This window comes from Rhinolophus ferrumequinum, chromosome 5 (genome assembly GCF_004115265.2).
Source record: "Rhinolophus ferrumequinum isolate MPI-CBG mRhiFer1 chromosome 5, mRhiFer1_v1.p, whole genome shotgun sequence".
NCBI lineage: Eukaryota > Metazoa > Chordata > Mammalia > Chiroptera > Rhinolophidae > Rhinolophus > Rhinolophus ferrumequinum.
In genome coordinates, this window is record NC_046288.1 from 28,650,989 (window position 1) to 28,674,312 (window position 23,324).

The 23,324-nt window shown below is 37.6% G+C and overlaps 1 protein-coding gene across 4 annotated transcripts; it reads right to left on the minus strand.

Moving 5' to 3' along the window:
* Positions 1-4,353: 4,353 nt before the first annotated feature.
* On the minus strand, positions 4,354-22,393 carry GRSF1 (G-rich RNA sequence binding factor 1). Of its 4 annotated transcripts, none has more exons than XM_033106209.1 (11): positions 22,130-22,390; positions 21,919-21,976; positions 18,063-18,219; positions 16,454-16,609; positions 15,894-16,037; positions 15,122-15,257; positions 12,715-12,899; positions 11,647-11,768; positions 10,401-10,536; positions 10,153-10,228; positions 4,354-9,085 (listed from the first exon to the last, which is right to left on the minus strand). In XM_033106209.1, exons 1-10 carry the CDS (start codon positions 22,270-22,272, stop codon positions 10,179-10,181), a joined length of 1,287 nt encoding a protein of 428 aa, XP_032962100.1. In that variant the 5' UTR covers positions 22,273-22,390; the 3' UTR covers positions 4,354-9,085; positions 10,153-10,178. The 4 variants fall into 4 exon arrangements, with proteins under 4 accessions (XP_032962100.1, XP_032962101.1, XP_032962099.1 ...); XM_033106210.1 differs by having other exon boundaries at positions 21,919-21,949; positions 22,112-22,390; XM_033106208.1 differs by having other exon boundaries at positions 21,919-22,393.
* Positions 22,394-23,324: the final 931 nt, after the last annotated feature.

Genomic DNA, 23,324 nt, shown 5'->3' on the forward strand with positions numbered 1-23,324 from the left:
ACCAAAAAGACAGAACACTTGTACACTGGAAACTACAAAACACTGAAAAATATTAAAGATACCAATAAATGGAAAGACACCTCATGTTCACGAATTGGAATACTTGGTATCAAGCTGTCGGTACTACGCAAAGCTATATAGATTCAATGTAATCTCTAGCAAAAGTCCCAATATTTTTTGCAGAAATAGAAGCATCCTTCCTAATATTCATGTGGAATCTGAAGGGGCACCCAAATAGCCAAAACAATTTTGAAAAAGAAGAGCAAAGTTGGAGTTCTCCCATTTCCTGATTTGAAAACTTTCTACAAAGCTACAGTTATCAAAACTGTATGGTACTGGCATAAAGACAGACATAGAGACCAATGGAATAGAACAGAGAGCCCAGAAATAAACCCTCACATATATGGTCAAATGATTTTTGGCAAGGGTGCTAAGACCACTCAATAGGGAAAGGACAGTCTTTTCAACAAGTAAGGCAGGGAATATTGGATATCCACATCTAAAAAAAAAAAAAATTGGACCTTTATACCATATACAAAAATTAACTCCAAATGGATCAAAGATCTGAACGTAAGAACTATAAAACTCTTAGAAGAAAACAAAGGTTTATGGCATTGAATTTGGCAGTGGTTTCTTGGATAAGACACCAAATGCAAAAGGCAACAAGAAAGATCAGCTGGACTTCATCAAAATTAAAAACTTGTGTATACATGGACAATTCTTTTGTGTGAATAACTTAAAAGTTTTATTCCTTGGTTTTCAATCTTTAAAAAAAAAAAAAAACTTGTGGAAAAATTGGAACCCCTGTGCACTGCTGGTGTTAATGTAAAATAGCACACCCACTGTGGAAAACAGTATGGTAGTTCCTAAAGAAATTCAACATCAAATTACCATATAATACAGCAATTCCACTTCTGGGTGTACACCCAAAAGAAATAAAAGCAGGAACTCCAAAGATATTTTATACATCCATGTTATTCACAATAATTAGAGGTGAAGCAACCCGTGTCCATCAACCAATGAATGGATAAGCCAACTATGGTAGATCAATATTAATACAATGAAGTATTTGGCCTTAGAAGGCAATTCTGACACAAACTACAACACCGATGAAACTTTTATAAGTGAAATAGCCAATCAGAAGAATAAATATATGATTCCACTTGTATGAGGTTCCTAAGGCAATCAAATTCAGAGACAAAGTAGAATGGTGGTTGCTGGGGAGTGGGAAAATGGAAAAGTTCTGCTGATGGATGGTGGTAATGTTTGCATAGTATCAGTGTACTTATACACAGAAATGTACACTTAAAAACGGTAAAGTTTGCCGTGTATATTTTACCACAATATTTTAAATCATGCTTTGGAGGATACAGAAAATAACTAGGTACATATGCATATGTGGGTTGGTACATAGATATAATGCTTTGTGTGCTAAGGGGATTCAGAAGCCGACGCCCCAGTAGCAATGGGCACACCCAATGACCAAGTTTTCATCAGAAACCAAAGCTTGGTTTCTAGTAACATTCTCCAATAAAAGGAACCAGCGCTTGTTGGAGAAATGGCTGACTAGGTCTGGGGCATCTTGTAATGCCAGAAAGAAAGTGCTATAAAAGCCAAAGGACGAGGCTGAATAGCAAAAGGGCATAGGAACCAACTGAAAGCCCCCAAGGACCAAAGCTGAAACAATGTGAGCAACAAAATAATGTATAGGATTTTAATCCAAAGTATTAAATAAATATCCACGAGTCCATATTGATACAGAGGATTAAATAAATGGGGAAGTGCAGAAAAATTCCAAATAATTTATGTAACTGCTATTCCCCCAAGGAGATGGAGCTTAACTCCCCACATCTTGAATGTGGGCTGTGCTTAGTAGCTTGCCTCAAGAAAAAGAATACGGGAAGAGAAAAAAGGACTGTATAGTAACCTAGCAAACGTTGTCTTGGCCAGGTGATCAAAATTCACATAATCAGTGATTAAGTCATGTTGATAATATGAATCCTTGATAAGATGTAGTGAGAATGACACCTTTGCATGTCATTAGACAAACCCAGTCTAATCATGAGAAAAACCTCAGAAAACCCAAGTTGAAGGACATTTTACAAAACACCTGATCCTTAACATTTGTCAAGGTCATCAAAAGCCTAAGGTTAAGGAGGTATGATGACCAAATGTCAAGTGGGATCCTGGAACAAAAAGGAAATTAGGGAAACGCTAATAAAATATGAAAGAAGTGTTGAATTTAGTTACTGGTAATGTACCAATGTTAGTTGTGACAAATATACTGTAACAATATGTCAACAACAGGGAAACTAGGAGAGGTGTGTATACAGGAATTCTTATTCTTGCAACATTTTTGTATATCTAAACCAATTCTGAAACAAAGTTTAAAATTTATTTGAAAACAAATTTGTTTTCATATTCAAAACTATAGCTCTAAAAAAAAAAAAAAACTATAGCTCTAACCTAACAGAACTTGACTGAACTCCCTAAATGTAGTTTATTTCCAAATAAAATTTGATGATTTTCCTTCGCATGTGAATTTTAAATCAGATTTATAGCTCAGCATAAGGTCCTTGGTACATTATTTATAGTCGTTATAAAAACATATGATGAAATTCTTAAAGGGAATTGAACTATTCTGTGAAATGACTCCAGGTATGGCCTAGTGATTTTGAGGTAGCTCTCAGGACCACTGCATTATAGCCTCTTTTCAGTTTTGCTCAACAGAAAATGTCACTCCTTTTTACAGAATTGTATTTCAGAAGTGGCCACGTTTTGATTTATAGTAAAACGTCTTTCCAATAACAACCTAATACATCCTCCTACATGTTCTCCCAAGTCATATCTTAGTGATTCTTAGACATTTGTTGGGTTGGGGATTGTAGTTACTGAAGTCTTCTGTTTTGTTCCCTACATTCTTGAGAACAGTTGGTTTTATTAACAATTTGATTACTTTGGTATAAGAGATTTTTGTAAGCATGTCAGCCTACCAAATCAGAAATCAAGTATCTCACAAGCACAATTTCTATACCTAGAGTTAGACAAATTTTATTCAAAGTGTATTATCTTAAAATGTACAATTAGTTAAGAACAGAACCAGTGACTGGTTGTACGCATTGCTGAGGATGTCACATCCTAGCAGTTAATAACTAAGCTTGGCAAAGGTAGAGAACTCTGGCCTCTAGTGGGCAGGAAGGTAGAAAAGCTATGAGTCTCCAGGCAGCAGTAGTGCCTTACCATTTTGGGGTGCTGCTTTCTGGCACAATTGTATCACTCATACTCACAAGGTTTATCACAAATAATTTATTCTTGTAAATTAAGAGGTTAAAATTTAGCCTCGTATTAACACTTGTATTCCATTTGCTTTGAGAGGACAAGCAATGGATGGAATTATAGTCACTCTATCAGAAATTTTGAGTAACTCAAGTTTCTTTTTTGTTCTTGGTCTTTATTCCCAAATGGCATTGTCAAAGTGGCAGGAAGGTTGAGAGCCTTTTTCAGTTAGAACGAGGTATGTTTTGGGACTCCTTGAATATACCTGTGATGTTTCACCTGTGAACTTCAAATTTAGTCGGGATCATTTGAAAAGCTTATTCTTGTGCCTTGGTGATCGCTGTGAGTTCCACTGAGTCCATCTATATTCTAGCCTACCGTGGTTATACACCTCCATACCTTATCACCAGGTGCTTTCAAAATCATTTCACTGGAATGTTCTAATGCTTACACAAAACCTAGAAGCCATAAAAGGGGAGATTTAAGAATTCCACCACATAATTTCTGCCATAAGCAGAGACAAATTGGGGAAGGAAGGTATTTAAAGCTAGCTCATTCCAAGAATAAAGGGCTCCTGCTAATTAGTTAAGGAAAAGACCAAACACAAGAGAAAAGTAGTCAATAAACATCACAGAAAGGCAATCAGAAAAATTCAGATTATGGAAACCTCTGCAGGTTAATCTTATTTCAACAAAGGAAAAAGAAATGGAAGAGGAACATATAGATTAAAACAGGAAATAGACATTTCAACTTCATTAGAGAAGCTATTTAAATGGCTACAAAGCTTATGAAAAAATGCTCAGCATCATTGATTGTCTTGGAAAGCAAATTAAAACCAGTGGGATACCACTACACACATAATGGCTAGAATTACAGGATGACACCACCAAATGGTGAGGACACACACCTACTGGAACTCTTGTATCGTTTGTGGATGTGTGAAACAGGATGGCCACTTTGGAAAAAGGTACATCAATCTGTAGCACAATTTAAAATATATCAATCTTATAACTCAGGATATTCTGCTAAGTACTTACCCAAAAGAAATTAAAACATAGGTCCACAACAAGGCTTGCACAAGAGGTTCATAGCAACTTTATTTATAATAGCCAAAAACTGGAAACAGCCCATTGTCATCAGTTTTTCACCTAACAAGTGAAAGGTTAAAAAACGGTGGCATATTCATACAATGGAATACTACTCAGCAATAAAAAGGAACAAAGATCTGAAATACATGGATGAATGTCAAAACATGCTGAGTGAAAGAAATTTATAAGAATACATAATGTGTGATTCCATTTATATGAAGTTCTAGAATAGGCCAAACTAATCTATGGTGCAAACAAAATCCTAACAGGAAGAAGTACAGGAAACGACTGGGTAAAACAAACTTTCTAAAGTGATGGAAACATTTCATAACTTGCTAACGACTGTTCACTGTCAATTTTATAAGGAAAAACTCGTTAATCACGTATGCCAGAAAGCTTGAGTTAAGTACAGACGCATTAAAAAAAAAAAGACAGACTGGTGGACACACAGATAATGATAAAGAAAATATGGCAAAATGTTACTTGTAGAATCGAGGTGGCAGGTATAAGCATGTTTATAATTGAGCTTTTCTGTATGCTTGAAATTTTATATTAAAAGTATTGCAGGAAAAAAAGAAACAGTCACCAATTGCAATGTGTGGACGCCTGTGTAGATCCTGATTCAAACACACTTTTTAAAAAAATGACATTTCAGATATTTGGTTGTAAGAAATTAGTATTTTTAGGAATGATGGCATTTTTAAAAATCCTTTTTAAAAAGATATATACTAAAATACATACAGATAAATGATGCTGTCTTAAATTTGCTTTAAAATTAATAAGTAGATGGGGATTATAAGAGAAAAGAAAAATGGGAGAGGATATGAAGAATTCACAGTAAAGAAAATCCAAAAGCTCTGAACGTGAAGAAATGCTACCTCATAAGAGAATACCATTGCATGTGTTTTTTAACCTGTCAGACTGGCAAACAATAGATTGCTAATACAGTGGTTAGTGAGGGTATGAGGAAATGGGCACTTGCATTGCTGGTGCAAACTAAGAAAAAATATATAGATATAAATTTAATTTTAGATATAAATTACAAGTGCACATACTCTGACCATTTATCTTACAGAGAAATTTATGTATGTACAAAGTGACATAAATCTACACACAGTAATTCATTTCAGCACTATAATTGCAAAAGATTGGCAACAATTTACACGTTCATTAATGAGGGCCAGGTTCAACTGCATACATCTGGGCTGTACAATCATTTAAAAAATGAGATCAAATGATCTTTAAGATGTAAGAATGGAAAAAAAGGTACAGAATAGTATGTATAGTATGCTGTAATTTATATTTTAAAAATAAATGTTTATTATATTTGCTTATCTATAGTTAACGTCGCTGAACATTTACATCAGAAACTGGTGACCGGGTTACCTGAGAAGCGAAGCTAAGTAGCTGACGTACAGGATGGGAGGAAGGCTGTTCACTGTATACCCCTTTGTATCTCTAGAATTTTATTTCCTTCAAAAAGTGAAATAGGAACAATTTTAAAATTACCCCTCTATTTTACATTCAAGGCTTAAGAACCAAACTAAACCTTCTTATATCCCCTTCTTAAAATTCAGTACGAAAACCACCAAACTAAAAAACTAGGCAAAAGATCTAACAGACACCTCACCAGAAACAATAGATTCAAATAAAGATATAAAAAGATACCCCACATCATATGCCACTATGGAATTATAAATTAAAACAACGGAACACCACTATACACTTAGTAGGAGAGCGAAAATTCAAAACACACTACCCAACGGTGACAAGCATGACTTGTTACAGGAGGAAGCCTCACTCATTGCTGGTGGGGATGCAAAATGGTACAGCCACCTTGGAGATAGTTTGGCAGTTTCTAACAAAACTTTCTCTTATCAGATGATTCAGGAATTGCATGCCTTGGTATTTACCCACAGGAGTTGAAATATATGTACACACAAAAACCTATACGTGAATATTCATGGCAGCTTTATTCCCTTTCTATAAATTTCAGGTTATTTTCTAATGTGCTGAATTCAGGGGGTAAAGCTATTCTTAGTATATTAAAGACAATTTGTTTTCAAAGCCCCTGGAATTTAGGCCTGCTTCTACTCTACTGCTAAGGTAATACCATTCTCTACAATACAGGTCCTACCAATTGAATGTGAACCCTTTCACATAATTTAGGGAAAACTCTCAAAACAATGGAATGTTTTAAATTATAAAATGAATAGACTGTAACCCAGAAAAAAACCTCCAAATGACAATCTGCTAAGGGACTGTTTAGGGCCTGTGCACTAATAAGAAGCAGGGCCATTGCCTCCGAACATTATGGAGATGGAAGTGGCTTTCTCCTGCCTCTTCCTCCCTATACGGCGGACGTAGTGAGAAGGATTTAGAGCCTTCCACTCCACAGCAGACTCTGTCTCCCTGCCCACCTGGAAGAGCTCATCACCCAGGAATAGAGGCACAAATATTCTGGTCCTGCGTCATTCTCTGATATCAGTGAGTATATCAGATAAGATCACAGTCTTAAGCAATTTCCTCCTTGGTATCTACATATTACGTATCAGAGTTCTCCTTTGCAATTCCTTCAGAAGTAGCTAGCTAAAGCAGGATATGGGTAACCTGGCCATATCTAATCTCACTATTTTTGATAGCTTTACACAAAGATTATAAAGACACAAATAGAAGGGAAATTCAGTCGTTACTTTTTTGAATAGCAGATAATGATATACAACCCAGTTTTGTCAAATTCTGTGAGAAGTGTTTTTGATTGGATAGAAATAAAAGATTACTTTTATTCTATTATGTGCTTTTTATATTTGCTTTGTCAGCAATCATTCATTTACTAGCCTAAATTACTAAAGGGAGTATAGGAAAGTATATGAATTCATAAAATGACTTCCCTAAAATGGCCACCTTTTGTTACTAAGAACTCAGCCACCAGTGTGGAGATGATAAACCCCTTCAAGCTTACCTACCACATAAATTTTAATGCTTTTGCTCACATTCCTTTCCCAGAGATGTGCAAATTAAACTCATTAGCTTTAAAATAAAGTAACTGCAAATGAATTCCTCACCAATCCCAATCGACCCTACAGATTTTTTCCACAGCAAATTAGATACCTACTGCTAAAGGGAGAGAAAAGTTCACATTCCAATCAATAGATCACACAGCTACAGACACCAGTTCTCATAGCTCACGAGTACACGTAAATGAAAACACATTTCCACCTAAGTAGTAATACTGAAGCTGTTAAGGTGATTGATGGAAGTCATGTTCTTAAAGGATAAAAACAAACACAACTGAAAATTAATTATTTCTTCTTATAATATACAAGAACTTGATGTAATAAAAATATATTCAATTGATTCACACACTCAAATAAATACTCTTAGGTAATCTTCAGCCTGAAACAAGCCTTCATTTATTGACTATATACAGTACAGTGATTTTGTATCTTAGCTGGTAATCAAAGATGGTTATGTACTGAGTGAGAGAAGACATAATCTCTCTTCCAGGTATCACCTCTCAGAAATCTGGGCTAATTCAATTTTAAGAAATAGGATTGCATCTCCTGGTAACTATCTACATAGCAGTCGTCACCCTGAGAACAGGAACAAGGCAAAGAAAGTATACAGGACGTTGATTCTCCTACAAGGTGCACATAAAATTAGTTTATTAATGACTACATTTTGAAGCCAGCCATCTTGATCCAATATTTAAATAACAAGTTGTTTACTATTAAAGCAGAAGATACTGCCATAATGTGACAGAAATACAGCTTTATCCATAAATCCTTCACACAATTATACATTATATGCTATTTTTATTTAAGCAAGGCACCCCTACTTGTACTAAAATATGGGATGTGCTACCCCACTGAAAAAGCAAATGAGACTGAGTTTTTTTTCCTATCTAGAGCTGGTTTAAATTCAAGTGAAGCCATTAATGTCCTTACCAGTCGGGACTTTTTTGACATGTCACTTCAGAAGATTGAGACTAAAACCCTTAGTTTACCCAAAACCAAAACAAGGGGGTGGGAGGTGTTAAGACAACTTTTAAGTTGAGGCTAGAATTCCCTCCTTAAGTATACAGGCATTCATGTTAAATGCCTTCAGTACAAGGCCTAGAAAGGCAAAACATTTCTAAAAATATGAAACTGCCAAGTAGTTATTTACACTCACTAACTTGTGGTTATTTTTTGTTTTGAATCTTTTTTTTTAATTCCTACCCCTAAGTCATCAAATACACCTAAAATTACAACTACTCTGTAAAACCATAATGGTTCAAAGGTCAGAAACCTTTCCTTTGGTGAGTATTTGGTTAAAATAAATCAATATTTTATTCTATAGAAAGTTTTATATCAGAGCTCTCAAACATCATTTTTAAAATGAGAAAAAGACTTTAAAGGACAGTGCTGAATAAAAATATGCAGTCTTTACACTGGGTAACATGTCCTCTATGAAAAAAAAAATGTTTAATCATATAAAATAAAGACCAGATTTTTAAGTTAGATCTGGGATAGTTTAAACAATAATTTTAATTTTGTGGTTTATTTAATCCCCAACTGAATCTTTCCTTTTTTTTTTCTAAACAGTCCACTACGGAATTTTTCTTACAAGCAATTAACCCCAAATCCCAAAATTCTTTCTCTAGCAGTTGCTGCTAAAAACTGGAACTTTATATCCCATGTCCAAGAAAGATGTGCAAATGAAATGCTTCTTGCTTCATCCTGAAAATAAAAAAAATGTTGCACATTTACTAATAATGAAAAAGTGTTGCACATGTTCCCATACCATTTAAAATTACAAATTCAATAAATCTTTCTGATTCCATGCAACTTACTTGACAAATTAAGTTCAGGTGAAGAAAATTAATTAGGCATTAGTATTTGCAACCTGGCATGAAAATAGATTATCAAAGTTGAGCACAGAATATAATTTACATAGATTTTATCTAATATAAATACCTATTTAACATCACGAGATTGTGGGACTTATATCTAAAAATAGCCCATGACAACTATTGTAAAGAAATGCCCCAGGTGTTTTCAAAAAATCATTACAGTGAAGTGTCTCAAAGGAATGCACCATTATATGGAGAAAAATGATTATAATAAAATACATTGAAAGATTTTATGGGGAAAAATAAAGACACCACATAACACTGAGTTAAGGGAAAGAACATCAAGACATAGTAGATAGATTTGTTGCAGATAAGTTTAACACTATGAAATCATGTATTTCTGAGGACAACCACTTTCATAATACCATTTTAGGAAAAGAAACAGTGGTATGTTAAGTGTACCAACCATGATATGCCCTGGTTTCAAATTTATCATTTTAGACATCTTAAAAATAGCTTAGAGCTCAGGAGATGTATTTAAACTTTATAGGAAGAAAAGCTAATGCGAGGCACATTTCCAGTGTATTATGATTTATAGCTACAAATGGTAAAAAATTATTTTTCGGCACATAGAATGACAAGTGTTGGGAAAGATGCAAAAAGACTACATATAGGAAAAATACTCAAAGCCACTATACTATTATGAATTCTATTTCCAAGGTGAATTTCACTCCTTATATTGATGCTTTAATTACAGGATAAAAACAAACACAACTGGAAATTAACTATTTCTTCTCATACGAGGACTTGATGTAATAAAAATATATTCAGTTGATTCACTCACTCCAAAATAGTTTCATCTTTATTAAAAAGAGTACGATCTCCACCATATTACAAATTAATAAACCGATGATTAATTTACCAATTGAAAATAATTTCATCTCTTAAGTTTACCTTATTATCTGGAGTCCCTGGAAGTCTTATTTTCCCTTTGGACATGAATTCAGGAACAATTCAATATACCTATGTTCTGAAAAAATCAAACAAACAGAAAAAGACTCATTTAAAAACGTTGAAAAGACATAGAGATTAACATTGCAGACATTTTTCTCCTAGTTTCTAGGCAAATCCAAAGCAGAAAAAGGCATCTGTAAGCACAGACGGCCACCAGAAACGCAATGAGCACCCCCGGCGACACTTACGAACGTGGGAGCGATCCTTGAGCATGGCCGCCACAGCATCCTCGTGGGTATCGAAGTGCACGTCAGCTTCCCCCGTGGCCTTCCCGCTGGAGCTGTACTCCATAGTGATTCTAACAGGCTTCAGTGGAGCAAAAAACTATACAATGCACCAAGAAAGCAAAAAAGGGACATAATGGCACTAGGCCCAAATTCAACAAGGCTCGTGGCTCTGCATGTTTTTTACAGGTTTTGATTCATACACTGGAAAAATGTGTTTTTAGGAAACCTCTTTTAAGTAACAAAGTAATTACATACCTACCATCTCTTCTGACTTTTCTGATCCTCTTAGAACTCCAGGTTCATTTCAAATATCTGTTCACAGACAACTTAATACTATACAAATAGTTCTGAACTTTTTTTATACCAACAAAGACCACTTTGATTATTCCTCCCATACACATCCTTCCCTGTTTCTAAGGACTGACCATCAAATATACATCATTTCTTAATAATTCATTTTTACCATTTTTTAATCAGACGTGTAGCCTGACAATCGGTTTCTTATCAGCACCACATAAATAGAGGAACCACACTGAGGGTTATCATTCCAAACCAAAGTAATGGAATGGAAGGCTTTAATGTGACTGTGCAACCTTCACTTACATAAAGATCGCATACCTATTAGGCTTTTTGAAATAATGAAAACAACTCTGAGGCCCCACTACTAAGTGAAGACTCTAGGTTTGGATCCACTTTAAGTCTATGCCCCGAAGTTCATGAAGTCAGTAAGGGCTTTGTTATCTCTTCATTTCATACAGTATCTATTATAAAATAAAAATAGTTTAAAAATTCCTTTTCTCAAAAATAAAGGAATTCGGATGCAAGAATTGGTCTGATGAAAGCTCCAGACATTTAAGAGTACTAGATCTTCTCTAGCACATAACTAACGTATGAAAAATTCCTCTGGGTCTGTTCCTAAACAACACTGAATGGGTTGAACCAACAAATCTCCAAAAAAACCCAAAATTTCTTACTTTGAATACTAAACCTACATCATATTCCGCATATATAAAATCCTCTTATCCACTTTACATTTGAGCTTAAAATGTAATAAATCCCCTATTTCTCAGGTAAAGAAAATAAAACAAGCCTCCACAACTATGGAGATACCTTCTTATTGTCCAAAGATACTGCAGAAATTAACAGAAGTTCAATCTTAGAACTTTTGCTAAAACCTACTGAGACTGGGTATCTTCCTGCCACTCACGTTTATGATGTCTTGGGCATTGGCTTGGAAAGGTAATCCTCTCATGTGAACAAAATGTACTGAAGATGTAGTTCCATAATCAACAGCCTCTGGAAGTTTTTCTGCCATCTCCTTAGGCAATTCTGAGAAATGGAACAAAAAGTACAGTCAAGAACATAAAAGCTTCAAGAGATATTAACAGATTACAATTAGGTAATTTTGACCCTATTGCAAAATCTTCAATTCCTTTTGAACCAGTTAGGAAGCAGGACTTTCATTTGAAAAGCCAAAATGATGTGAAATTTCTGTTACTTTACAAATATCACCTGAACACCCATAAGAATTTAGGGCCTCAACCCATTACCAGATTACAAAGGAACATCTTTCTGTAACAACAGAGAGAAGGAAAAATAATTGCTAATGAAAAAATAAAGGCAAAAGTAACTTTCAGGATTATAGGGAAAGGAAGGCAGGAAGGAAGGAAGGAAGGAAGGAAGGGAGGAGTGAAGGGAGGAAGGAAGGAAGAAAGCAAGGAAGGAAGGGAGAGAAAGCGAGAGAGCGAGAGAGCGAGAGCGAGAGAGCGAGAGAGCGAGAGAGCGAGAGAGAGAGAGAGAGAGAGAAAGAGAGAAAGAGGGAAAGAAAGAAAGAGAGGATAATCCCAGGGCACCAGTTTAAAAAGGATTTATCAAACTTCAAAGATTCCAAACGTTGCTTTGGGGTTAGGTATCAAAGCAGTAATTACAGAAGCAAACAAAACTCCTTACTTTAGTCAACATTTCTGCTCTCCCCCCACATCTTTTCCCACCTTAGTTTAAACGTTGACAGTTTACTTCCTTTTGTTATTTGTGCCACCCAGCTTTTCTGATACAGAATCTACAAAAATAATTAAATTTAAAAACCTCATGAAATAATTACACCCTTCTGCATATATTCAAAGCACATACTATACTCAAATACGTACTCGTATTAAATCTTTAACTCACTTCCCTTGTCCTATAATCATACAACATGGTCATTAAAAAATATTTTAACAAATACCAAAACACATAAGATAGACCCAATTAGTCTCAACAAGAGGTAGGTCCTTACCTATTTCCTTCTCACTTTCAAAAGAGGTCATTGGTCGAATATCCTCATTTACTTCGTGTTCTTCAAAGACCATTTCCGGCTCAGTTATATACTTAGCAGTAGGAGAAGATGCCATTTTCTTTCCCTTATGAGAACCAACATGTGTTCGAACTTCATTCCTTCTGCTGGGAAATATCTCTATATATCTATGTCAAAGCAAAAGTGAACAGGCACAAATGGCGTAAAGTTACTTTACTTTGAACTCATTTAAAACAAAACATGCACATATAATATTTCCAACAGCTTATGAAACACAAGTGTCCAAGGATGACAGGTGGGGTGAGAGGGGGAATAGAATGGATATAGATATTAGCTCATGAAAAAGAACTCTCAACAGATCACTGATTTAATCTTCCCCAGCCAAGATAACGTTTGCCGTATGCATTTTAACAATATTTTCTACCCTGTTTTGCTTTACGAGGACAACTATACTAAGGTTAATTGTGTGGATGGAAAGAATTAATCTGGTAAGAAGGGTTTTGTTTTTCACAGTGGGTTAATAATCTCTTGAAGCCTCATAATTCAATTCTGTGAACATCAATCATATCTGTGTAAGATACTAGAAGTCACAGTATATGAGGAGCTAGCTTCCTCCACAATTCCACTAAATAGTTTAATGTGAAATCATGAACTAAATGTCAATTCTGACTTGCAATCTGCTTGGCAGTGAGACCATTAAATCCAAGCTTCTGGATCCGGTTTTCTTTTTCTCAACACTACTTTTCCAAATCAGGTTAAGACTGAATTATAAAAATCATTTGTATGTAGGGGCAGCCAGAGCTCAGCTGGTTAGAGAGCGAGCTCTTAACAAGGTCGCCCGGTTCAATTCCCACAAGGGCCAGTGAGCTGCGCCCTCCACAACTAGATTGAAGACAACAAGCTGCCACTGAGCGGCCGAATAGCTCAGTTGGTTAGAGCGCAAGCTCTTAACAACAAGGTTGCTGGTTCAATTCCCACATGGGATGGTGGGCTGTGCCCCCGGCAACTAAGATTGAAAACAGCGACTAGACTTGGAGCTGAGCTGCACCCTCCAACTAGATTGAAGGATAGTGACTGATGGGTCCTGGAAAAACACGCTGTTCCCCAATATCCCCCAATTAAAAAAAAAGAAAAAACCATTTGTATTTAAAAACCTATAAAGATTAGATGGGCACCACTTCTTAATTTATTGAAGAGTTTTGTACACTTAACATTTCCACATAAAATCATAACTTTGATGCATTTGAAGATACAAAAAAATATGAAGAGTGCTGAAAAAAATGGGCAGGGGAGCTCTGCATATACATTTTTCATTTAAAAAGAAATTTAATAAAGACCTTTGAACCAACTCTATAAGTAGATCTTGAAACAATGGCTTTAAATGGCTTTTTGGTTTTTTAAGCTTCAAAGAAGTAAAAAGGCCAGAAAGCAGCAAAGCTTTGACACTTTTGAATACTCCTCCAAAATTAAGTTAAAAGACAAAAGAAGCCACCTATTACACTGCATACATCCTAGCGTGATGCAATATGCAATATACACCGTTCCTATAGAGCAGGGGTGTCCAAAATTTTTTCAACGTTTTTCACCAAGGGCCCTATGCAGTAAAATACACAAACAGCCGGGCCACTCACTCGAGGTGAAGTACGTATTGCCTCACCTGGTTTATTTAAGTAAACTAAATATATTTTTGGAATTTGCTGCGGGCCAATTAACAATGGATTGCGAGCCGCAGTTGGCCCGCGGGCCGCAGTTTGGACACCCCTGCTATAGACCATCCATATCAAAACGTTAACCTGAACCAATTCAAGACATTAGCTCTCACTTCCAGTTTTCAGGAAATAATAGAGGATACAAAGGAACTAGTTAAATGACACTCTGAGGAAGCAATAAGATAAATATAGAACGTGAGACATTGTACAGGACAACTGACCCAATTTCTTCAAAAGTTAAATGCATTTAAAAAGGGGGAGGAAATAAAAAAATAAAGAAGGGGATTTGTTCTACTTTAAAAGAACAGCAAACATAACAATAAAATGCAATGTGGGGACAATGTCCAGATTATGGGGCAAAAAAACCTCAACTGTAAAAAGACATTTTTGGTATAATTAAGAAAATGTGATTATGAAAATTATGGCATTAGATAATAAATTACTGCTAATTTTGATCAATGTGATAATACTGGAATCATATAAGAAAATGTTTTCTTAAAAAATGCATACTGAAATAACACATCCAGCAAATGTAACACATGTGAATAATTCGTTAATCTAAGCGCTAGGCATTTGACAGCTCATCATACCATTCTATTTTTCTATGTTTAGTTCAGTAGCATTCATCAATATGACCCAAAGTATGATACTCCTACATCATTAGTATCTACTTTACTCACCGGTTACCAATTTCTTCCCTGTGTTTCAATAGGGCTTGGTTGGCCATTTCTGGTTCTTCAAACTGCACATAAGCTTCCCCTGTTTTCCGTCTCCCTCTGTAGTCCATTACAAAAGTAATGTCTACTATATTCAGTCCTGGGACACAAAAAATTATTACAAATTAGTGCTGCCAGCATGAGCTTCTATATCCTTAAAATTAACACATTCATTCATGTACTAATTTTTTTACTTTATTAGTAAAATTTGGGATGTTTTGTCAATCCCAAAGCTAGATACATGCCTAATGGGAGGAAAATTATTATATAGCCAAAAGCAAACAACACCTACACATCTGTATTTCCAGAATGTTTACGGTATAAACAGTCCAACTAAAGTACCATTCTCTGTCTTTTTTTTTTTCGCCATTAGTTATATAGTAGGGGAAACAGAGATTTAGACAAACATCACTACTAATGGTGCATATTTGATAACTAAGAATTAGATGATAATGTTTTTACATCATAGAAATTGCTATTGTCTTAGATATGGCCACTCTTATAAGATATTTTCCTTAATAGTAAAATAAACTCACTTGAAATCTGACATCCCCCAAAGATCAGTGTAATAGGTCAAAATACTTATATAATCTATAAATATTGGAAATAAAGAGTTCTCCCCTAAAGAACCTAAAATAACTGCGTATAGTTACCTAAGAAAGGTTTACATAAGATATAGAAGGAAAGTATGGGGATAAAAAAGATTTGAGGCCTCAAACATAAAACCAAAAAGCACCTGCAAAGAAGTCTATAATGTCTTTCTCGTTGCAACTGTAAGGAAGTCCTCTCAAACGGACCACACCATCATTTACCGCAGGTGAAGATTTGACCTGCAAGCTTTTCATTAAGGCATCCACATCTTCATTGTTTATCTCATATACTACAAAGAAAAAGCACAAAAAGATATGCAAAATTTACATAACTAAGGAAGAAGCCTTTTTTTTTTTTTTTTTAAGAAATCACACTTTGTGGGTTATCCAAGAGTTTAAAAACCAGTATTTTTTAATCTTTATGTACTTCCCTGGAGAAAATAACAAATGACATTTACTGAATATTTATTATGTGCCAGGTGTCACTCATTTAAACATTACAACTTGTGAGGTAAACTTGGTCAACATCCTCACTTTGTAGGTAAAAAACTGAGATTATCTCTGTGCTCCATTTTTGCACCCTGTAAAAAGGGTGTATTCATAATATCTAACTCCTTCATTACTGTTAAGGATCAAATGAAACTGCCTTGGAAAGAATAAAGTTTAGTGTAACAATCCTGAAGAGCCACAACGTGACTTCACGTACCTTCCACATACCGCTGCCCCATGTACATGCGGTGCTTTTCTAAGGCTTTCTGCACATCCTGCTCTGATTCCATTTCAATTAAGGCATCACCTCTTCGTTTCCCATCTCTATTTAAGAGGAAGTGTATTCCATTCTCACCATTGCGGATTCTGCAGTCTAAAAGCATGTGAATAAAATCAATTAAAACCAGAAATCAAACTCTTAGCTCAACTATGCAAGTTACTAGAACGCAATTTTCCCACAACAAAGCAGGAACCAAAATACCTGTCAGGTTCCTCACACAAACCCCCATCATTGAAGCCATCCAAATACCATGAGGTGGTAGTTTCTAAAATGTTCCACATGAAAAAGGTACTGTGTTTCCCCAAAAGTAAGACCTAGCTGGACAATCAGCTCTAATGCGTCTTTTGAAGCAAAAATTAATATAAAGACTCGGTATTATTTTACTGTAATATAAGACTGGGTCTTATATAATGTAATGTAATGTAATATAGGACTGGGTCTTATATTAATTATTGCTCCAAAAGACACATTAGAGCTGATTCTCCGGCTAGGTCTTATATTCGGGGAACAGGATAAGTAAACCTTAACACAAAAGTTTCTAGCAACGGCAACTGGACCTGAAGCTGAGCTGCGCCCTCCACAACTAAGACTGAAAAGACAACAACTTGACTTGGAAAAAAGACCTGGAAGTACACACTGTTCCCCAATGAAAAATAAAAAAATAAAAAAAATTAAAATTAAAAAAAAAAGTTTATGATCCCCTGATCATTAAATGGCTATTCAGGATATGCTCAACGAAAAATGTATTATGTCCTTCGCAATGCTTCTACAATCAGTTTCAAATCACTTAAGGAATTAAAATATAGTTATGTTTATACAGAGTGTCTTCTTTTGTTTCAGTAACAAAACAAAAAAAAAAATCTCTAAAAATGTCTCCTGCGATTTTGCTACCATAATTTAACTTTCCCCCCTTTTCATTACCAAGGAAAGACATCCCCAAACTGCATACTTCTTATAATGTGAGCAAATGGAAGATGTAAATGGTTTTATAAAATGCTTGACCCACACAAGTGCTACGCATATTAAGGTACTTAATATGTTGTTACATCATTGTTACATTTAAGATGCCATGCTCTAAAAGCCTTTTAAAAAGTTTGCTCTTAAAAGCAAAATTAAAAATCAGTCAGATACAGAAACTAAAAAACTAACCACAAATATGTAAATGTTCCAAATGTTACAAATGGAATTATGTCACTTGATACTAAGCAATCTTGTATTGTAAATGTATTACATAAAGAACTACTCTTATATAAATTACCACTAATGTATTTCTACTAGTAGGTTTGATTTTTTTGATATGTACTTATTAAACCTTCAGAGAAAACTGATTTCATACCATGAGTTTTAACATTAAATTTTTTGTTCCATTCAGTCTTTAAACCTGGTATGTATTACAAATGGTACACATGGTGTCATCTGTAACCAGCCAGAATGAGAGAATTCCCAACCATCAAATAAGATGTCTATAGCATAGCTTAACTTGGATTCTGTGGGACTATCTTTCCCTCACACAAAATTACATATTTAAAACATACATAAAATATACCTGAGAAAAAGCTAAGCACATCTTCTACAGTGCACGACCATGGTAATCCTTGAGCTCGAATGAGATAAACATCATCCACTTCCTCTCCTAACTTGGATGGAGCCAATTCATATTCAGGGAGAGGTGGAAGGTCTTCCAGGTAGGTAGTTTTGGACTCCTTCAGAGAGAAATGAAGAAATGTAAAAATATTTCTTTGCCAATGTACTTAGAAAATGTTTATTTCTACAAATGAATGCTCTGGATATTATTCTTAAGGGACAATTACTATTTCAGACACAAGAAGTAAGCTTCACAAATCTAACTCATCCTATCCATTCAGCCACCACATTTTTTAATGGAGCAGAATAGGTAAGAAAACAAGACCCTTATATATGCTACCTATAAGAGACTCCCTTCAAATTGAAAGGCACACACAGACGGAAAGTAAAGGGATGGGGAAAAATATATTTCATGAAAATGGAAATGAAAAGAAAAAATCTGGGTTAGCAATACTTATCCCAGACAAAATAGACTTTAAAACAAAAGACTAAGAAGGACCCAGTAATTGTACTTTTGGGTATTTATCCAAGAAACCCAAAACGCTACTTTGAGGGGACATGTGCATCCATATGTTCACTGCAGCACTGTTTACAATGGCCAAGATGTGGAGGTACCCCGAGTGTCCGACAATGGAAGACTGGATAATGAGTAGGTGGTACATACATACAATGGAACATTGCTCAACCATGGAAGGGAATGGGTTCTTGCCATCTGTGGTGGCATGGATGGACCTGAAGGGTATTGTGATGAGTAAAGTATGTCAGGCAGAGAAAGACAGATGCAATGTGATTTCACTTATATGTGGAATCCAAAGAACAAAATAAACAAACTAACAAAGAGAAACAAACTCATAGATACAGAGAACACTTTGATGGTTGCCAGATAGGAAGAGGGTTGGTGGTGAGTGAAAAAGGGGAAGGGATTAAGAAGTACAAATTGGTAATTACAAAGTAGTCATGGGGATGGATGTAGGGTATAGCATAAGGAATACAAACAACAATATCGCAATAATTACCATGTTTCCTCAAAAATAAGACCTAGCCGGACAATCAGCTCTAATGCGGCTTTTGGAGCAAAAATTAATATAAGACCCGGTTTTATTTTACTATAAGACTGGGTCTTATATAACACCAGGTATAATATAATATAATATAATACAATATAATACAACATAATATAATATATAATACCAGGTCTTATATTAATTTTTGCTCCAAAAGACGCTTTAGAGCTGATGGTCTGGCTAAGTCTTATTTTCAGGGAAACACGGGACATCGCTGTCAGAAGTCTATCCTCCTTTCAAGCCCATTCTCATATCAGGTCTTGATTTTTCTTCTGTTAGTGCTCTGTTTTGAATTCTTATAATAATCTTAAATCTTAACACTTAAAGCATCTTGTCTTGTATGCTTATCTTAGTCTAGATGGTAAACTTTTTGCGATGAGGGCCTAATATGGGGCACAGTGAGTAGGAGGCAGTCGTGTGTTTGTCAAATTGAAGGGAACTCTCTTGTTCTGCTTAACCAAACCACTATCATTAGGTGTAATTTGGAACTGATGAATTTCAAAACAAGTCCTGAGTAAAATTTATGTCCTGCCAAACCATTAGGATATACCCACTTATTGCTTTAGGATGTATAATGTAAGCCAAAACAGATGAGTTAGATTCGCCCCCAATGCCATTTTAAAAATGTATTTATTTAGATTTTTATTAAACTACAGCTAACATACAGTATTAGTAAATACTTATAGTAAAATAAGACTGGGTCTTATATTAATTTTTGCTCCAAAAGATGCATTAGAGCTGGTGGTCGGGATAGGTCTGATTTTCCGGGAAACAAGTATAAAGGAAAGGGAATTCCAGTTTGTGAGGAAATGGGAGGAAGCAGTATAAACAAATGCCCATTTGCAAAACAGCAATAATCCCATTTGGCTAAACTGTAGGGTACAATGAGGAGCCACGGAAGATGAGCTGACAAAAGGAATTTGGAACTATATAGGAAAGGGACCTGAGTGTTAAGCTCAATGTGACTCCTTAACCTAGTAGGCAAAGGGGCACTAATGAAAGACATTCAGACATTTAGGAGTGACAAACAGCAGGATGCTTGGAAAAATTAATCTGTCAACTGATATGTCAGACCAACTGAGTAAGGGAAAGACCATAAAAGGCAATAGCCGTAGTGTGGGGTAACAGAAGCCTGAGACACACCTGAAGAAGTCTATTTTACAAAACTAAGCAAAAACTGATATTTTTAATAAGATTCCAACAAGCACCAGAAGCGTAACAGGGAAGACAACTCAGGTTTTAAGACTTGCATGCTACTGGGCTAAGGAAAACGATTCCTTTGTACCATCCATGGTTTACATGAAGACTTATGTCTACATGTATGGACTCTGACAAATGTAAACCTCTAGCAGACGTCTAATACATATTTAATAAGAATGCAATAATCACTACAATTAACATGGGAAGACAACTCAAGCTTGCACTCTACTGAGCTAAAGAGAGAGATTCTTCGCTCCTTCGTATGTTCCCAACATTTTCATGAAGACTTACATATAATTTTAAGAAGTCAACGATAAATGGAAGCACAGTGTGAAACACCAGTAGAGGCTCAACAGATATTATAGTCAATTTCACAGAAAAAAATAATCAAGTAAAGAGAGTAGCCAGTTCACAAAGACTTATGAGAGATAGTTTATGTTTTTTAATAACGGCAACATTCCCCAATATCCCAGAATTCCATAAGCATCACAAGCTTTTACAGAAAAGGGCAGGAAAAGTATTGGGCAGGAATTCAAATCAATTGATTTGATTTGCGGCAGACAGCAGCCATGCTGATTAGCCTCCCAGTTTCCCTAAGTTCAAGGAGAAGCACAAATTAAGATAAATATGACCCAAGACATCAGGAGCTGGGTAGTCAAAAAGTGCGGTGACATTCCCCAGATGCCACGTAACAAGCGGAAAAAGAGCTTCCTACAAGGCATAAAATATTTGCAATCTGAGTTCTTAAAGCAGACGCTGTACGTAAAAACAAACCAAAAAAAAACCCCAAAACAAACAAACAAACAAAAAACACTAGACTCACTCCTGGATCCTCAAATCGTGGCCTCAACGCTAGACGTCCCCTCCCTGCCACCCCTTCCCCAAATATCAGTCTCCAAACTGTCCTCCCCGTCGGCGGTGACCCATGGTCCTAAAAGACCTTCTGTCAGAGAAAGTGGAGGTGCAGAGGTGACCTTCAGTAAACTGGAGCAGCTAGCCTTTCCCCAGGGACACGAAGAGCAGGGAGCGCTGGGGACGAGCCGCCTTCCCCACGAACCCAGATCACGCAACTGTGCGCGTGAACCTTGTCACCAGCGGGCCGCAAGGCGCGCCGAGGGCCTCCCAGGCCTAGTGCGGTGGCTGCACGGAAACTCCCAACCCTCCCCGGAGTGTGGCCTCCCAACTTCACAATCAGCGGACGGAGAACGACAGGGACGCGGAGCGGGGGGCGTCAACAAGCCTCACAAAACCTACCATGGGCCGGCAGGAAACAAGGCCTCAACACTCATCCCCAGCCACACTTACACTGCCCAACCGACCAGAGACTCAAGGAGAACAAAACAAGGAGAAAACCCGAGGCCTGGAAGACCGTCCCTTGTTCCGGGGCCCAATAGGAGGACTAGGCGGGCGGGGGTGGGGGCGGATGTGCTGCGGGGTGCGGCGCGTGCCGCGGCTCCTCCGGCGCGCACGCGAGGCGCACACGGAGGGGCGCGGAGACACGTGCGCGCGGCCGGGGAAGGGTCCCGCGCGCGGTCTCTTACGGCGCCCACGTACCTGGCTGTATCCCCGCGTCGGGCCCGCGGCCGCCGCCAGCGACTGCGGCAGCAGCGGGGCGCGCAGGGCCGGGTAAGAGGCAGCGGCCGCGGCGGCGGCGGAGGCGGCCGCGGGGAGAGGCCCCGCCAGCCTCCCGGCGGGCACAGGCCCGGTGTGGAGGCCCCGCGTCTGAGAAGCGGCGGCCGCTGCGGCCCCGAGCAGCAGCAGCAGGCGGCGACGGCCCGAGACGCCTGAAGGGAAGGAGCCGGCAGCCGAGTAGAAGGGCAGGCAGGCAGCGCCGGTGCGCCGGCAGCTGCTACAGTTACAGCCGCAGCCTCGGAGCAGCGCCCCGAGCACCCAGCGCGTCCCGGCCATGGACTCCGGAGGCGGCGTGGGGCCCGTAGGTGGCTGCGGCTGCAGCGCGAGCGGAGGGGAAGTGGAATCCAGGGCCGGGGTGGGGGCGCCAGGCACATGCGCGCCGGCACCCGGGGCAGCGGCGAGTCCCGAGGAGGCGGAGAGCGCGCTGCTCCGCCCGGTCTCCGCCCTCGAGGCGGGGCTGCCCGAGGCCCAGGGGAAGGGCCGTGGGGCCCTGGCGCTACCGCCGGGCTCTTTCACTCGGTGGAAACTGAGTCTTAGAGGGTACGAGGCGAGGGCCTTCCTGCTTCGGAAACAGCCCAGGCCTGGAAGGCGGGTCCTCCGACGCCCTTCCGATACCCGTGACCTGAGTTGCAAAAGGGCTGTTACTGGAAGGAATCCTGGTACTCTGCTTATAAAAAGAGGTTGGGGTAATATCAAAGGAGGTTTAGTAACCCCCAAATTTGAGATATGAACGGAAGGCCAATTTCTTTTAAAATAAAACGGATACTTATATGCTGCTTATACATGTATATAACATACATAAAGCCTCCCTTAATGAATCAGTGTATTAACAAGTGGACAGGCAGAGATTTGCAAAAGAACAGGTTGTGCAGTTTTCCTCCTTCTGTGGCAGGACCCGTCTCGTTCATAGGCAAAACGGAGTTCTGAGAATAAAAAATAGAAAAAAACTACATTTAAAAAAAATTTATTGTGGAAAGTCTCAAAAAAAGTAAAATGAAGTTACAGAATTTCAGAAAATATCAGCATTTTTAAAAATCTTGTTTCATCGACCCCACCACCACCACAGCCCAAACATTCTTTTCTTTGCTGGACTATTACAAAGCAAACCTGGAATATTTTAAAGCAAACCCTAAAGATCATGTCAATCACCGTTTCAATACTCAGTTTAAACTGGTAAGGACTTCAAATGACCTTCAGATTAACTGTTTTGAAGTATTCAAGATAATTGCGTTTAAAGTTTGAGTTGTTTGCCTACTCTGGCCTACTTTTAGGGAAAGGAAAGCTCAATATTTCCAAAAACAAAAACCCTTACCCCATCGAAGGAAAAA

Excerpts from the sequence above, each read along its gene's own strand:
- GRSF1 (XM_033106208.1), bottom strand. The coding sequence starts at position 22,272 with ATGGCCGGGACGCGCTGGGTGCTCGGGGCGCTGCTCCGAGGCTGCGGC. Across the intron at positions 16,038-16,453 it reads GGGGCAGCGGTATGTGGAAG|TATATGAGATAAACAATGAA; the intron begins GTACGTGAAGTC and ends TTTTCTTTGTAG. Across the intron at positions 10,229-10,400 it reads CAAGGATCGCTCCCACGTTC|AACATAGGTATATTGAATTG; the intron begins GTAAGTGTCGCC and ends TGATTTTTTCAG.